Here is a 12,140-nt window from a genome sequence, read left to right as displayed (position 1 = left end):
GCAAGTGTCTTGTCTTACCCAACTTCTCTGGCTGGCCCAGTTCCTCATCCAGAAAGCTGACTTCCATTGTGGTCTGCAGTCCTTTGATAACCCTCTGACACTGATTTTTAGCTCCTAAATCCTTGCTTCAGCAAGCACTGTTAACAGGTTACATGTTAGGCAAAACTACCTGGTCTTCTCTTCCTGGGAAACCTTCTGATCCATGGGAATCAGTTTGCTTGTCACCTCATTTATCTGCCTTGCCATTCCAGAGTGGGAGTGTTGCAGCTGGGCTTCTCAGTCTGCCCAGATACTTAGTAGCTGCTTCCTGAAGAAAGATTTAGGCCAGGTCTATACTTACATGCTGACAGCAGCACAGTTGTACCAATACAGCTGTGCACTGTCACAGTGCTCGCCTAGCCTCATTATGCCGATGGGAGAGAGCTCTCCTGTCGACATAGTCAAACCAGCTCAGTGAGATCTCTCATTGACATCGCTCTATGCATGCGTGTGCTTATGATGGCAAAAGTTACGTTGTTTGGGGGGTATTTTTTCACACCCCTGAGCAACAAAATTTTACCAACATAACTATTAGTGTAGACATGGCCTTAGACTGCATGTCATCTCTCAGTCCTTTCTGGTAAACCTCCCACTGTCGCTTCAATACCTTTTGCAAAGTCTCCAGCTCTTGTTTTAGCTGCTGTTTTAATTCCGTTTGGCCATCTTTGACTTTGCGCTTTTTAGCCTAAGCCTTTAGCCAATATTCAGGGTCTTCCACCATTTTTTAAGTTGAGAGGTAAAAATTGGTGTAGTATCAAATATTTCCATGACACAGCCCTTGTTATTAACAAAGAATGGACACAAAGTCCTGTTTCTCTGAACAGTTGGCTCAGACAGCAGGAGGCAGTTTCCTTGCTCACAATTCCCAGCCTAACTTTACATTCACCAGTCTGACCAAAAAGATCTTTTCTGTCAGGGCCATGCTACCAATACGTCTATTGCTGTCTCTCCATAGCTTTCTGGCATGCTCACACATTCACACGTGCATGCACACACACTCCATCCCTCCCTCATTTAATCCCCAGCCCTCCCATTGTCAATCCCTAGAGAAACCACTCAACCAGAATTGCTCTAGCCTTTGCCCACACCTTGCATATGGTCTAGTCCATGGGCAGTGGTTTCCATTGTGTCAGCTATCACTAGACAAAGGGGCATGTAACTGCTTCCTCATTTAGCCTGAATGAAAGATGAGTATCATGCCCATCAGTTTCACTGAGGGCTGTGACTCCCCATCAATCAGACCTGCTTACTGTAAGCTACTCTATCTCCAGTACAACAATACTATCAAATGTATTGATGGAAAAATCTATTTTGTCTTACATCATTCTAGTTCTCCTGTCTTCTGATAAAGAATATTCATAATTGCTGATCTTCCAATATTAGGATGACTATATCATTGTTGCAATTCCCACATCACCTTTTGTAAACTAGTGTGAGAAATGACACCTCCTTTCTAGCATTATGGGATCAGAAGCAAATAATTCATGCATACATACGAAGAAGGCTGGCTGGAACCAGCTGATAAGTAGTCATGGAATGAAACTGGTTCAAGATCCCTGTTCCAAAAATTCCATCACTTTCAAGTGCTAATAACTGCACCATGGATACTTATAAAAAAACCAGTAGTATGTAGTAAATCAATGTATGGTTTTCTGTGCTACTTTCAAGTTCCACTTCAAAATAAGTAATCATTTTTAATATGAAAAGTAGTTGAACCATCGCAGTTCAAGGGTAACTGCAATTATGTTTGATGGAGTTTGTTCCCATTTACTTTCCAAAAAAGGTTAAAACCATGCAGTATGAGTTTCATGCCATCCTGTTGAAATCAATATTCTGTTCCTGTGCAGTCCATAGGGGATTTGTATGTAATATTTGTTTAAAGAATTTGACATGTACTAAACTGATTTTGCTAGTGTTTGTTCTCTCCCTGACAGGTACTTCAGGATGAATAAAAAGAAGAATCAAACAGATAATTTTAACTCTGATCTGAGGATCAAAATCCATTGACCAATTATTTGTAATGTTCACATATTATGTCCTTTGTCAGTATTTTAGCTTAAATTGATTATATGTATCAGTTCAATACCTTTTTTATCATTGTTAACAATGGTTTAAAATATACAATCATAAAATAGTAGCAACAGATGGGCAAATAAATTCAAATTCAGATCAAACTACAGCTTTTTATGATATTTGGAAAAAGAAACTTTAAGGGGAATTGTACATATCTGCACATCCTGAATTACACACTTCTTGCTCGCTGAAACAGAAAGCAGCAGTATTTCCCTCTGGCCCAAATCAGGAACTCCAGGAAGTCTCATTAGAAACATTAATCTTGAGAGATTTTTAGCCTAATCACCACATCAGAAAGTTTGGGATATGCATGGAGGCTTTTTTGGAGTTCTGCCCATCACTATTAGCTGTTGGTGATCATTCTTCCAAATGTTTTAGGCCATGCAACCAAAAAATGATCCTGTCATTTAGCACAGTTGTACTGAAAACATTGACTTCTCTGGTTAAAGTTGAAATTCATAGCGTCTTTAATTTTAAAAGGGAAAAATAATTAAGATTTGTATGATTAATTTACCACTCTTCTTAAAAAGAGTATTATTTGGACTTTTCATGTTTTTGATTAACACCATCATCTGAAGTGAAGAGGGAAGGAATCTTAGGATTTGTAAAAAAAAAATGGAGACAAAGATGAAAGCCTGCAGCTAATTTGAATATCAACATGACACTATGCATTTGGCATTGTGTGAATAAATTGTCTATTCCTATTTTCCACTGTATGTAATAAACTAGAAATTAGACTAGTGCTGTGACAGAGATGAATCATTACCAAAATCCACACAGACAGACAAATCCCACATATTGAGGGGATGCTATATATGTAGGGAATGGATCAAATTCTGGACCTGTGGTACACACAAATAAGCACACTTACAAAAAAGCACACTTATAAAAGCTGAAAAAAACTGCATTTATCTTCCTCAAAAATTATGTGAATGTTGGAATTTTTCACATTATTGCAAAACTGCCTGTAGCACTTATGTTACATATTCTCCTGTTGGAATCCATAGTCCAAATTTAGTCACCCAGGCTCCCTATTCAATGCAGGGGGAGAGTCAGTGACCCAAGGGTACATCTATATTTGAGCTTGGAGGTGTGATTCCCTGCTTGCATAGACATACTTGCCGTAGCTGTGCTCAAGCTAGCACTGCATAGGCACCAGCTCAGCCTAGTTTCCATGAGTACAACACTCATGCTACCTACTTGGGTGGCGAACCCAAGCTATTGCCGGTGCTGCAGCACCACTGGCTACTTTTAGGTGCCAGGTTAGGCTGAGTTAGTGTGGGTACATACATGGGAGCTGGGCACCACATGTACCTTTAGTCTGGGATTCACAAAAGCCAGTAGGTTGAGCAAGAAGGCACCTCAGCCAGACTGTAGGGAATTCCAAGGACAAGATTGTGGTCTAAGCCTTACCCCTCAGGTGCAGTTGAGCGCTTTTATCAACTCAGGATACACAGTTGTGAACTCTTTCCTGGAGTTAAGCACCTAAGTCAGGTCAGCCCTTTCTCATAAAATACACAGCACTAGGTGGTGGTACCATTATACCCTACAGCACGATCTTTTCGGGGGAATAAGGTAAAATGCCACATTTATGAGTAATACATGTAATTAACACTGTATCATATGCATATTATATATATATATATATATATATATATATATATATATATATATATATTACACTCATGCACACTCACACACACACAAGCACATTCCGTCTTGTTATTGTTACCAATTATTTGCTCCCCCTAACTGCACTGGCCAGGTGAGTTAGATAGGGGAGGGGTGGAGTTGGGCTTCTCCAATCCAGATTGATGCTCCCATGTTGACAAGATGAGACCCGGGGTCCTGTGCAAGACACCTTATATTTATAGCAGCTTTCCTCTTACGCAAATCTGTACCAGATTCAAAATCTGTGTCTGTGTTCGTTGGTCCTTTGTCCTGCTTCCTTCTGGGTATTGTTCCAATGCTGCAAAGAGGGTGTTTTCAAAAGAAGGTGCTTGCATCTAACCCCTGAGGCCGTCAGTATGTCTGCTCATCTTTAATGAGCCCACTTGACAAGTTTCATTGTCCTTGGGTCTGGCTTCCATCCCCACTGCAAGGGTTGCAGCTGTCTGGGGGTGCTGCCTTCCCACCTTCCTCATTCACACCTCGTTCATTCAACAGGGCAATTGATTAAGGGAGTGTATAGGGGGGGGAAGATCTTATTCTACTTCTAGTGAAAATACATGTTTCTTCTACTTTAACTATCCTTAGGGGCTATGACATTATACCAAGGCTTAACACAAAGTTTCTACATAAGGCTCTGTGTGGCAGAGCTCTGACCTTGCTCCTGTGGGTCCTGCGCTTCTAGGCGGTTTATGCTAGCCTCAGTGGCTCACTGTGACCCTCCACATAGCCCTTCTCTCTCTAGGGCCAGGGTTACAGTCTACTGAGCCCTTTTCATCATAGGCTGCAAGGAGGTTGGTGAGAGAACTCCCACAGTCTCTGTTCAGCCTCCTGTCCTGACAGGGACCTGACTTCCCCTTCCAGGAGCTGTTCCTGTAGTGGTGGGTTGGGGGGAACCCAGACCCACCCTCTACTCTGGGTTCCAGCCCAGGGACCCTAATGGTAGCAGTTGTTGGCAGCCAACCTTTCACTGCCAGAGTTGCTACATTTCCCTGGGCCACTTCCCCACAGCTCTCCTGCTTTTCCCTTCTTCACCCTTACCTTAGGGCTCCTTTAATGATGGTTTGAGGGTGTCTTCAGTAACCAGCTGCGCTTCCTCTCCCCTGGCTCCCCTGCCTGACTGGAGTGAGCCCTTTTTATAGTAACAGCAGGGCCTTAATTAGAGTCAGGTAGTCACATTAACTGAATGGCCTCACCTGACTCTTTGCAGGTTAATTAGAGTCAGGTGTTCTCATTAGCCTGGAGCAGCCCCTGCTCTGGTCAGTCAGGGAACAGAAAACTGTTAATCCAGTGGCCAGTATATCTGCCTTCTGCTATTCTGCTGTACCCAACCGGCCTGGGTCTATCACACTCTGATACAAAGTTTCCATATACCAAGGCTCATCAGTGCAAGGTTTCTATGAGGCTTTGATACAAAGTCTCATGAAAACAGAGGTCACATGTGGGTAGACCCACTACAAGATTATAAGAAGAGGCACAATGTAAAGTCATATGAAAATTATCAGAGATTTATCCACACGTGCACACACATGCATAAGTAGAAACCTAAGTCCAAAGCCTGATGCAGAGCAGGGACATGAAGTCAGGTCACCCAGGTAATTCACTGATTACTAGGCAATAGGTTATTCTGGCATATGTCTTTCTCACCTCTCCAACTGTAACTGTTCCACTTTCTGCCTAACTAATTAAAAAATTAATTAGACTTGAACTTGGGACTCCCACATCTGAGAGAGTCTCAGAAAACTGGGTAACTGGGCAACAAAATGGCAGACGGAATTCAATGCTGATAAATGCAAAGTAATGCACATTGGAAAGCATAATCCCACCTACACATAAAATGATGGGGTCTAAATTAGCTGTTACCACTCAAGAAAGATGTATAGTTCTCAACATCCACTCAAAGTGCAGTAGCAGTCAATAAAGCTAATGGAACATGGGGAATCATTAGGAAAGGGATAGAGAAGACAGAAAATATCATATTGCTCTATATAAATCTATGGTACACCAAATCTTGAATACTGATGCAGATCTGGTCACGCTATCTCAAAAAAAAAATTGGAAAAGGTACAGTAAGGGGCAACAAAAATGATTAGGGCTATGGAACAGCTTCTATATGAGAAGAGATTAATAAAACTGGGACTTTTCAGCTTGGAAAAGAAATGACTAAGGGGGGATATGATAGAGGTCTATGCAATCATGACTGGTGTAGAGTAAGTAAATAAGGAAATGTTCTTTACTCCTCCTCATAACACCAGAACTAGGGGTCACCAAATGAATTTAATAGGTAGCAGGTTTAAAACAAACAAAAGGAAGTATTTCTTCACACAACACACAGTCAACCTGTGGAACTCCTGCCAGAGGGTGGTGTGAAGACTAAGATTATAACAGGGTTCAAAATGGAACTAAATAAATTCATGGAGGATAAGGCCATCAATGCTATTAGCCAGGATGGGCACAGATGCAAAACCATGCTCTGAAGTGTCCCTAGTCGCTGTTTGCCAGAAGCTGGGAATAGCCTACAAGGGATGGGTTACTAGATGATTACCTGTTCTGTTCATTCCCTCTGAAGAATCTGGTATTGGCCATTGTTGGAAGACAGGAAACTGGACTAGATGGACCATTGGTCTGACCCAGTATGGCCGTTCTTATGTTCTCCTAACCACTGGGCCATAGAGACATTTGCAATGTCTCAGTGCAATGACTGTTTAATTATTTAATATAAAAGTGGAATGGGATCAACAGGCAAGGTTGAAAGAGAGCGAGAGAGAAATTATCGTAGAGGTCAGGGGCATGCTTATGAGAGGTAAAAGATTTGGGTTCAACTCCCTCTGCCATATCAGATGGGGGTTGTAGTGGGGTGGTTACCCACTCCAGCCCTGACAGGGTTATAATCAGCCCTGGGAGAATAGCCCAGGCTGAGTGGGAGGGAGGGGGGAGAAGTAGAGTGGCAGCACGCTCAGGAGAGGAAGAGGAGGTGAGCTGGGGGGGGGGAGTGGTTCCTCTGCCCTCCCCAGGGTTACTTCCTGTGGCCCTCCCGGCGTCCCCCCACTGCCACAGCTCACCTACCTGCTCCCCTGAGCACGTCACCGCTCCTCTGCTTCTCCCCCTCCCTCCCAGACTTGCCGCAAAACAGCTGATTCGTGCAGCAAGCCTGGGAGAGATGGGGGAGAAGCGGACTGGCGGCGCACATGGGGGAAGCAGGTGGCAGTGGAGCGGAGGTGAGCTGGGGGGAGGAGTGGTTCTTCTCCCCCCCAGGGTTACTTCCTGAGGCCCTCCCTCCACCCCAGCTCACCTCTGCTCAGGGCCAGCTCCAGGCTTTTTGCACCCCAAGCCAAAAAAAAAGGGAGACAGAATGCCACCCCCTGGAAAGTGCTTCCCCAAGCACATGTTTGGAGCACTGGTGCCTAGAGCTGGCTCTGGTGAGTACTCAGCCAACAGGGCAAAAAGTTACAAGGTAGGGCAGCAGCAGCTCCTCCTCAGTTTTGTGTGAGAAACAGTTTCAGCATCTAATTACAGGACAAGAGTGTCAGCTGTGAATTCACAAGTGGCAAGAGATGCCTAATTTCCTTTGAGGGGTGGTCTTAGGCCACACCCCACTACTTGGCATTACTATTGTTCATTGTGCTGCCTTTTGCAAAGCCTATTCTTAGGCACCTAGTTCTCCCCATGCCTTGTATTGGAAGCCTGGATGTCTAACTCAGGCCTGTGGATTATGCTTGGTGTTGAAACTCTAAATCCCAATTATTGCTCTAAATCTGATGTGCTGCAATCAGACTGGAGTCCTCAGGCAGCTGAAAGAACAAGGTCATCTTGTGCCCTACAATAAACCATAGGGCTTGTCTTATCTTTCCCAGACCCGTTGTATTGATTTAGATGGAATATATAGGCTAAAAGTATTAACATAACCCAGTCACTGTTTTTACATTAAATAATGTAAAACAATATTTGCAGTTTGGTATAAGTGTGTGTGTGAGAGGGGAGTCTCAGCTTGTTTAGTACTATGGCAAACACATTATTACAATCCTTTTAACCTTTCATTAAAGACACAGAAAAGGAAAGTGATTCAAGCATTAGAAATGTAAAGTGTTAAACCAGGTTTTGTGGTATTAAATGAGATGGACTGGAGCTGTTGTGTTGCTGTTGTTACAGTTCAATCCCATTTTGTCTCAGATTTTGGTTGAGATTCAGCTGGCACTAGTAGAGGGTTCTACTTCGAGTGGTTGTTCATGTCCATTCAAAGTAGGTGTGCGCGCGCCGCGTGCACGCCAGCCGGAAGATTTTCCCTAGCAGTGTCCGCAGGGTCGGCCCGGGCTTCCCCTGGAGTGGCATCACCACGGCGCCCTATAAAGGGGCCTGCGGAAACCTCCGCCCCCTCAGTTCCTTCTTACCGCCGGTGATGGCTAGCTGGAACTTCTCTTGCGGTAGCAAGTCAGCAGTGTCCTATCATTACCGTCTAGCGTATAAAGTTGTATGATAGTTAGTCTGTATATAGTTCTTAGTTGTTTGGGGGTCCCCCACCCCGAGCTGTCGTTGCCCGCTGGGGCATGCCCGGGTCCCCCGGGTTCAAGCTTTGCAAGGATTGTGGGAAATTCATGCCCAAGACTGACCCGCACTCAGCGTGCTTAAAGTGCCTCAGAGAGAGCCACCAAAAGGACCGGTGCTCTATCTGTAGAGGTTTCCGCCCGTGAACTCTTAAGGACAGGGCTCAGAGACTTAGAGTCCTCCTGATGGAGGCAGCACTGCAGCCACCATCGGACCCGGAGCCGGCCGAGGCAGTGCCCAGAACGTCATCTTTGGTGTGGAGCACCCTGGCACCGACATCAGGACTTAGGGCTCAGCCCAAGTCGTCAAAGACCCGGCACCGGACAGAGTCGGGTCTAAGGAAGTCGGCCTCAGTGCGGCACCGCTCGTCTTCGCCGGTGCCCGCCAAGAGAAGGAAGCCGGTGAGGGATAGGTCACCCCACCAGGATCCGAGGCCGACGCCGTCCGCGACCACGAGCGGACAGGCTGGGCTACAGCCCTCGGCGGTTCCGTCAACTCCCGCACTGCAGAGAGGGCGGTCGAGGCCGGACCAGCCTAATTCTCCGGACCTCAGCGGAGACCTATGCCCACCTTTGACCCCGGAGGCGTTCGAGGCAGCTTCAGGTCTGATGGGACTCGCGGTGCTGGTCTCTCTGCACCGCAGGGAGTTGCCCACGGTGGTCCGTCCCCCAGTGCAGTTTAGGGGCAAACTGGCCATGCTGTTGCCTCCCTCCCCGCACCATGCCATGAGGTCGGCACCGGACCAGTTGAGAGGCCCGCCGCTGCCTCTGCACCGCTCTCCATCGGCACCGGGTGCCGCTCCCCCCAGGTCCTCATACTCAGAGACCTCAGACTCAGAGGCAGACTCCTATCGCTCCAGCCGGTCATGGAGCAGGAGATCGGAGTCAGGGGCGAGCCGCCACCGTTACCCACAGTGGCAGCAACAATGGCAGCCACCATCGCAGTGGCTGTTTTGGACTCCCTGGGCCTACCACCAGTTGGTAGGCCAAGCGTTCGGCCCGCGATCAAGATCGGCTTTGGTTTCCTCTACTTCGGGAGCCCCGGCGCAGCTGCCTCCTCCACCAGCACCGTCGCCGAGCAGGGGTGTGCCTTTCTCAAACACAGCACCCCCTAGCAGGGCAGCGGCACCGGCGACGGCTTCAGAGCCGGCTCCGCAGGCACCGAATGATACGCCAAGCCGTTCGCTGGCGACCCCGGGACCGGTTGCGGTACCGCGTTTAGAGGAACCGGCACCGCAACCACGGTACCATGTGCCGCAGGACCCTGAGGGACTGCACGCAATGCATGAAGGACCGCTCCAGGTGCTCTCTTTGTCGTCCTCCCCGGATGAAGCGGTTTCGGGCACGGCCGCGGCACGGGCTGTCGAGGACACGTGTATCCTCCAGCAACTGCTCCGCAGAGTGGCGCAGAGCCTCGTGATCCAGGCGGAGGAAATCGAGGTGGACGTGGACCCTGTGGTGGACATCCTGGGTCCCACGGGGCCGTCCAGGGTGGCCCTCCCGCTAATAAAGTCTATAGCAGATACGTCCCGCATCCTATGGCAGACACCAGCCTCGTTGGCCCTACCGCCAAGAGGTCCGAGCGGCGCTATTTCGTCCCCTCGAAGGGGCACGAGCACCTGTACACCCACCCCCCTCTGGAATCCCTATTAGTGGATGCGGCCAACCAGCGGGAGCATCAGGAGTTTCAGGGGGTCAACGCCAAAGAGCAGGGATGCAAAGAAACACGAGCTCTTTGGGCGAAAGGTGTACTCCATGGGGGGCCTCCAACTCCTCATTGCCAACCAACAGGCGGTTGTAAGCCGATATGGTCACAACACGTGTTCGGCCACATCAAAGTTTGCGGAGCTCCTTCCCCAGGACTCGAGGCAGGAGTTTTCGGCCCTAGTGGAGGAGGGCAAACTGATTTCCCGAGCCTCCCTCCAGGCCGCCTTAGACGCGGCGGACTCAGCCTCACGCACCCTGGCCACGGGCTTGGTCATGCGGCGGGGAGCCTGGCTCCAGGTCTCGGGCCTGCCCTATGAGGTCCAGCAAACAATTCAGGACCTCCCCTTTTGAGGGGCAGATGTTATTTTCTGAAAAGAGAGATAAACACCTGCATAGCCTAAAGGACTCGAGGGCCACGCTTCGCTCTCTAGGCCTGCATACCCCTGCGACCCAGTTTAGGCCGCAGGCAGCCCCCCGCCCGTACCAGCTACAGACTTGCCAGGAGCCGAGTCACAGGCAGGGCAGAAATGACAGGAGGCACCCCCAACGCCACCCATCCGGCCAGGCGTCAAACCAGTCGAGGCCATCATCGGGGCCTAGACCCCCTATTTGATGGTACGGTCAAGGGAGACCTACCAACTGAGACTCTGGATCCTTCCACCTCTACCTTTGGGTCATGTCTGTCCCCCTTCTACTATGCCTGGTCCCGCATCATGTCGGACGAATGGGTGCTCCGCACAGTAGAGAGGGGATACTCTATCCAGTTCTCCTCCCTCCCGCCCCACCAACCCCCCTCCCCATCCCTCTTCAGGGACCCATCTCACGAGCAACTTCTAACTCAAGAGGTGAAGTACCTCACGGAGGCAGGGGCGGTGGAGGAAGTCCCACAGGAGCTCAGGGGAACAGGCTTCTACTCCCGTTATTTCCTCATACCAAAGGCGAAAGGGGGCCTAAGGCCCATTTTAGACCTGTGGCAGCTGAACAAGTTTGTACGAAAACTCAAGTTCCGCATGGTTTCCCTGTCCTCAATCATTCCCTCCCTGGATCCAGGGGATTGGTATGCCGCCCTCGACTTAAAGGACGCCTATTTCCACATTGCCATAATTCCTCGACACCATCGATACCTCAGGTTCGTCGTGGCCGGTACCCATCTGCAGGTCACGGTGCTCCCGTTCGGCCTGTCGGCCGCTCCCAGGGTCTTCACGAAGTGCATGGCAGTCATGGCCGCCTTTCTCCGCAGACAGGGCATCCAGGTGTTTCCCTACCTGGACGACTGGCTCATAAAAGGTCGTTCCAGGGGGCAGGTAGAGACACAGGTGTTGTTCATCAGGCAGACCTTTCTCGACCTCGGCCTCCTCTTAAACAAAGCCAAGTCGACCCTGTCTCCGACACAACAGATAGAGTGCATAGGCGCTGTTCTGGACTCCACTCACGCCAGAGCGTATCTGCCGGAATCCAGGTTCCGTGCGATTTCCGAGCTCATCCTAGATCTGCGCCATGCTCCAGTAACCACGGCGCAAGTGTGCCTTCGGCTGTTGGGCCACATGGCGGCATGCACCTATGTGGTGGCCCACACCAGACTCTGGCTTCGCCCGCTACAGTCCTGGTTGGCGACAGTTTACTGCCCGGCCAGGGACCCTCTGGACTTGGTGGTGTCCATTCCCATTTTGGTGCTCAGCTCGCTGCGGTGGTGGCTCGACCCGTGGGAAGTGTGCAAGGGTGTCCCCTTCGCTGCCCTGCAATCCTCCCTCTCCCTGGTGATGGACGCCTCGGATCGAGGTTGGGGAGCACACCTGGGTCACCTCAGGACGCAGGGCTTGTGGTCGCTGGAGGACCTCGAGTTGCATATCAATGTCAGGGAGCTGAGGGCGGTCCACCTGGCTTGTCTGACCTTCTGGTCCCACCTGGCCGGCAGATGTGTTTCAGTCCTTTTGGACAACATGGCGACAGTCTTCTATATCAACAAACAGGGGGGTGCACACTCCTCTCCCCTGTGCACGGAAGCCCTCGCACTGTGGGATTTCTGCATTCTCAATGCCACCCACCTGACGGCGTTCTACCTCACGAGGGAGCAGAACGGTCGAGCAGACACCCTCAGCCACTTGTTCCGGG

At 49.2% G+C, this 12,140-nt stretch overlaps 1 protein-coding gene across 3 annotated transcripts in view; it reads left to right on the top strand.

Moving 5' to 3' along the window:
• Positions 1 to 2,626, top strand: part of LOC120370158 (complement factor H-like) — a 156,977-nt gene extending 154,351 nt beyond the window's left edge. For 2 of the 3 annotated variants that reach the window (XM_039484436.1, XM_039484435.1), the window contains exon 21: positions 1,974 to 2,625. In XM_039484436.1, coding sequence (XP_039340370.1) covers positions 1,974 to 1,987 — 14 coding nt within the window. In that variant the 3' untranslated portion in view covers positions 1,988 to 2,625. Of the gene's footprint in view, positions 1 to 1,973 lie in introns of all 3 variants that reach the window. The other variant, XM_039484433.1, reaches the window with a different exon arrangement.
• The last annotated feature ends 9,514 nt before the right edge of the window (positions 2,627 to 12,140 follow it).

This window comes from Mauremys reevesii, linkage group 8, assembly GCF_016161935.1.
Source record: "Mauremys reevesii isolate NIE-2019 linkage group 8, ASM1616193v1, whole genome shotgun sequence".
In the NCBI taxonomy this organism is placed as follows: domain Eukaryota; kingdom Metazoa; phylum Chordata; order Testudines; family Geoemydidae; genus Mauremys; species Mauremys reevesii.
Note: the sequence above shows the minus strand (reverse complement) of the source record. Positions and strands in the feature narration are given on the sequence as shown.